This window comes from Sesamum indicum, linkage group LG6, assembly GCF_026168435.1.
Source record: "Sesamum indicum cultivar Baizhima isolate 11 linkage group LG6, ASM2616843v1, whole genome shotgun sequence".
NCBI classification, from domain to species: Eukaryota; Viridiplantae; Streptophyta; class Magnoliopsida; order Lamiales; family Pedaliaceae; genus Sesamum; species Sesamum indicum.
In genome coordinates, this window is record NC_142662.1 from 9752304 (window position 1) to 9757083 (window position 4780).

General features: G+C 36.3%; 1 protein-coding gene across 1 annotated transcript; it reads left to right on the forward strand.

Annotated features, from left to right (window-relative positions):
* LOC105164508 (uncharacterized) lies at positions 1 to 2784 on the forward strand. Its single transcript, XM_020694794.2, has 2 exons — positions 1 to 422; positions 775 to 2784. Exons 1-2 carry the CDS (start codon positions 260 to 262, stop codon positions 2352 to 2354), a joined length of 1743 nt encoding a protein of 580 aa, XP_020550453.1. The 5' UTR covers positions 1 to 259; the 3' UTR covers positions 2355 to 2784.
* Positions 2785 to 4780: the final 1996 nt, after the last annotated feature.

Below are 4780 nucleotides of genomic sequence, written 5' to 3' on the forward strand. Positions count from 1 at the left end.
AGCCAGAGAACCAACAAGCCACAAAACTTCAATACTGAATTAGTGAAACAACCCATGGTAAGAACTCCAGTTCACTAGAACCTAATTCCTCCAGTTCCTCTCAGAAGCGCCACCACCTCTGGAGGTCGCCATTCTTTTTTCCGTTTGTTGGCACCGACCTATTGAAATCCTAGGGAATATCCAGCCTACTGAGACCCATATCACCCCTTTTCTATTCCCCGCGTCGGCTACGCCTTCTTGGTGGAGTTGGTTGGGGAAAATGGCGAAGAAGAAAGAGGGGTCGGTGAACGTTTCGGGGAAGCCGGAGCACTCGTTGGATGTTAACAGAGATGGCGGCATAACTAAATCCAATAATGGACGGAGCGCCGCCACGGTGCAGCGGCTCAAGGAATTGCCATCAACTCGTATTATGCCTGACCGACGTAAGCTGTGTTACAGTCAGATTGTTTATTACTTGTGATTTTTTGAGCCAAAGACTATATGAATTGTGTTAAATTGGTGATTTTTATTTTTCGTATGGCATATGAGGGCGTAGGAACAATTGTTGCTATCTTTGTGCAACATTCGCTATTTTTATTTGCACTAACATCTAGAGGTCTGCCCTAATCTCATCAAATCTAGTTTATCAAACAAAATAAAAATAGTTATTTTTGCCGGTTTAGATGTTATTATCTGCAGTTGTCATGTGATACTTAGCTATGAGGGTTTTTTGTTATAAATTATGCAATGCAATCCCCTTAATTATTTATCTTATTCTTTTTTCCAATTATGTAGCTATGGCGCAAGACATGGGTATGTTTACTGTGCCACAGACGATTGGTAGTGTTTTATGCTGCAAATGTGGTATTTTAATGCAACCAAATGCGGCGAACATGTGTGCCAAATGCCTGCGGTCCGAAGTAGACATAACAGAAGGCCTTCAGAAGCATGTTATTATCATCCATTGCCCTGAATGTGACACTTACTTGCAACCACCAAGGACTTGGATCAAAGCTCAGCTGGAATCGAAAGAGCTACTGACCTTCTGTGTGAAGAGGTTGAAGAACTTGAACAAGGTTCGTTTGGTACATGCAGAGTTCATTTGGACTGAACCTCACTCCAAGAGGATTAAAGTCAAGTTGAGGGTCCAGAAAGAGGTTCTCAACGGAGCAATACTTGAACAAGCTTACACTGTTGAATATGTTGTGCAAGATCAGATGTGTGAGTCTTGCTTGAGGGTCCAAGCGAATCCTGATCAGTGGGTTGCTGCGGTGCAACTGCGGCAGCATGTTTCTCACAGACGCACTTTCTTCTATCTTGAGCAGCTAATTCTTAAACATGATGCTGCTAAATATGCCATCAGGATTAAGCAGATGGACGAAGGCGTTGATTTCTTCTTCAGTAATCGGAGTCATGGTGTAAAGTTTGTTGAGTTCTTGGGCAAAGTAACTCCAATTAGGAGTCGTAATGACAAACAACTTGTGTCTCATGATCCAAAGAGCAATAATTACAACTATAAGTATACTTTCTCGGTTGAAATCAGCCCTATTTGTCGTGAGGATTTGATTTGTCTTCCACCTAAACTTGCTGTCAGCTTGGGAAACTTCGGACCACTTGTAATATGCAACAAAGTGACCAACATCATAGCTCTATTAGATCCATTCACCCTTAGGCAAAGCTTCCTGGATGCTGAGCAATATTGGAGATCATCATTTAAGGCCTTATTGTCGAGTACGCAGCTGGTTGAATACATAGTATTGGATGTGGAGCCTGTTTCTTCTGAAGTCAATGTTGGTGGCTTAAAGTATGTTTTAGCTGATGTCCAAGTAGCTCGTTTATCTGATTTTGGAAAGAATGACACGATTTTTAATGTGAGGACACACTTGGGACATATTTTGAATCCCGGCGATTATGCTCTTGGTTATGACTTATATGGTGCCAACAATAATGATATCGAATTGGACAAGTACAAAGGTCTTGTGCTCCCAGATGTGATACTTATTAAAAAGAGCTATGAAGAGAAGCGCCAAAAGAGGCGGGGAAAACCTCGTTCCTGGAAGCTTAAGTCTCTCAATATGGAGATTGATAATACCTCCAGAGGTAAAGATAATGAGGAGAAGATGAATTCAGAGTATGAACAGTTCTTGAGAGATTTGGAGGAGAACCCTGATTTAAGATTTAATCTGTCCCTTTACCGCAACAAAGAATACCAGCCATCAGAAATGGCTTCTATGACTGATGGTGAGGATGTTCCTTCTGTTCCATTAGACGAGTTGCTTGCAGATCTTGATTTAAGTGATGAGGAAGAAGATGGTGATGATGATAATGATAGTATGAAGGGCGGTAAGCATTTTTTGATAAGCTGTATGGTTTAATGTTTCTTGATGCTTTGTTTAGGATAGACATCTCTCAGATCAAAATCACTCCTGATATTATTGGTAAGAAGATTTGTGAAGCATGAATTAGAAACCTTAAAACTGTTTCTTGGCTTCATTTTACTTTCATAGTTATAGGTTAAATTCAAGGAAGTGGTAAAAGAGTTGCTCCAGATTTACCTTTGTTTCTTTCTGTGTTCAGTGGATGGGGAGGTGTTGAAATTCTGTTGATATGTTCTCACGGGAAGTTATACCCAACTTCTGCCTCATATATTTATTTTTCTGGAGATTCTTGTAACAGAAATCTGAGCTTTAATGTTTTTTGTAGCCCCCACTTAGAATTCCTCTTTCGTTTTCTTACATGTATGACTTTTGTAGCTGCTGCTGAATTTTGTTATCCATATCTATGGAGGAACTTCATTCACAATCATCTGTGGTTAACATTAAATAATCCATACTTTGATTCAAAATTTGAAGTGAGCTATTTCCTTGGTATTTGAGAATTATTGATGTTGCTAAATGGGCGGTATGGGTTGCATCATACATTTTAGGCAAGATTTTAATGGGTTGGTGCATGTATGTGTGTAATGATTATGATTGCCATTTTGTAGTGTCTGCTATTATAGAGACTCTGAATTTTTGCAATATGTCTCGTTGCATGGAATATGCAAATGGGTCATGCTGCACATGTTCATGTGCGATGAGTATAATCGAAGGGACCAAATTGTACTACTATTTTGTTTAATTGGAAAAAAGAATTAAGTGATGCTTGAGCACTTATTAACCTCTCTTTATTTTTTTGATTTACAATCGACCAATCTAAATCAACAAACATCTACTAATATTTATATATGTGCAGTTCAATTCCTTTGGATTGTAGTTCAAATTTAAAAAAAGATACAAGGAAAATGAAAAAAAGGAAACGGACGTGGGGGCAAAATTCATGGTAAATTTGTATCACGATATGACCAAATTTAACTTTTGTAATGCAGGAATCCTGGTTGAGGGCCGAAGGTTACCAACCATGTGTATCGATACACAACAAACTTAATTTTTTTTTATTCGAATAAGATTTTGCGGGATTAAATCAATCACAAAAATAGATTTTCTCTTGTGGTAGCTTCCTTTGTTTGACTTTTATTCTCTACTATGTGATTTTGTACGTAATATTTCTTTTTTTTGCCTTTTTTCTTTTCTTTTTCCATTAGGCTTCTTTTATTTTTCTAGTGTTTGTTTATTTGTAATTGAGTGATATGTTTGGGTAAGTTTTTTGTTGGGTAAATAGGTATTAATTTTGTTATTATAGTTGGAGTGGGCTGCTGAGGGTTAATCATTGCTTGATTCTTTTAATGGTTGTGCGGTACAGATCAAAGGTGGACACTCCAATAAGTTTCTTACTGAATTGATTGTTTAATAATTCTTTTGGATTTTCAGTAATGGGAGTACCAAGTTGTTTTGCTATTTTGTGTTCAATGACAGAGCAAGAAAAGTTATGCGAGTGAACTGATGTAGATTGGTATCATAGAACAGAATTGTTGATGACAATAAAAATGACTTGTTATTAAGGTCGCATTTGAGTCCTTGATTTGAACGTAATCTTTACGCAATTGTTATTTTTTTCATTGTAAATGTTATTTTCTGTAGTTGTCATGTTGTACTTAGCTATGAGGGTTTTTTCTTATAAATTATGCGATGTAAATATGTTATATCTGTGTCTTTTACATAATATTCTCCTTAATTATTTTATTTTTTAATTATGTAGCTATGGCACAAGACGTGTATGTTTACTGTGCGACAGATGATTGGTAGTGGTTTATGTTTCAAATGTGGTACTTTAATGCCACCAAATGTGGCGAACATGTGTGTCAAATGCATGTGGTCCGAGTTTTAATGAGTTTCAATTTGCTCCATTCAAGTTTTAACATATTATTATTTTAATTTATAGTTCTCTATGATTAAATTTTTTTAATAATTATTATTAGTGTCTCAATTAGGCATGAAATTATATGGATGTCACATAAACACGTTAAGAGGTAGTATTAATATTAATGTGCTTTTTAGTAATATTTTAGATATTTAAAAAAACCTAAAATATTTTAGATAATTTTTAGAAATCTTCTAGATAGTTATGTAATCAAGTTATTAATTACAATCACAAATGTATGATCAAGAACCTTCCACCATCTACTACAGCTAGGCTTGTAGGAAGATATGTGTAGAGAAAAAGTACGCAATAAACTACAAACTATCCTTCTCCAAGCTTTCTAGTTCATGCTCCTCTTTTGTCGATATAGCCAACACCTTCCAATCTACCCTTGTTCTTCATATTTCTAAGTAATTAACTTAATATTCTTTCAATCACCAATTCCCCTTTTGTAAAATAAAATTATTTGTAGGTGCACGTGATTCTTGTGAGTATATAACAA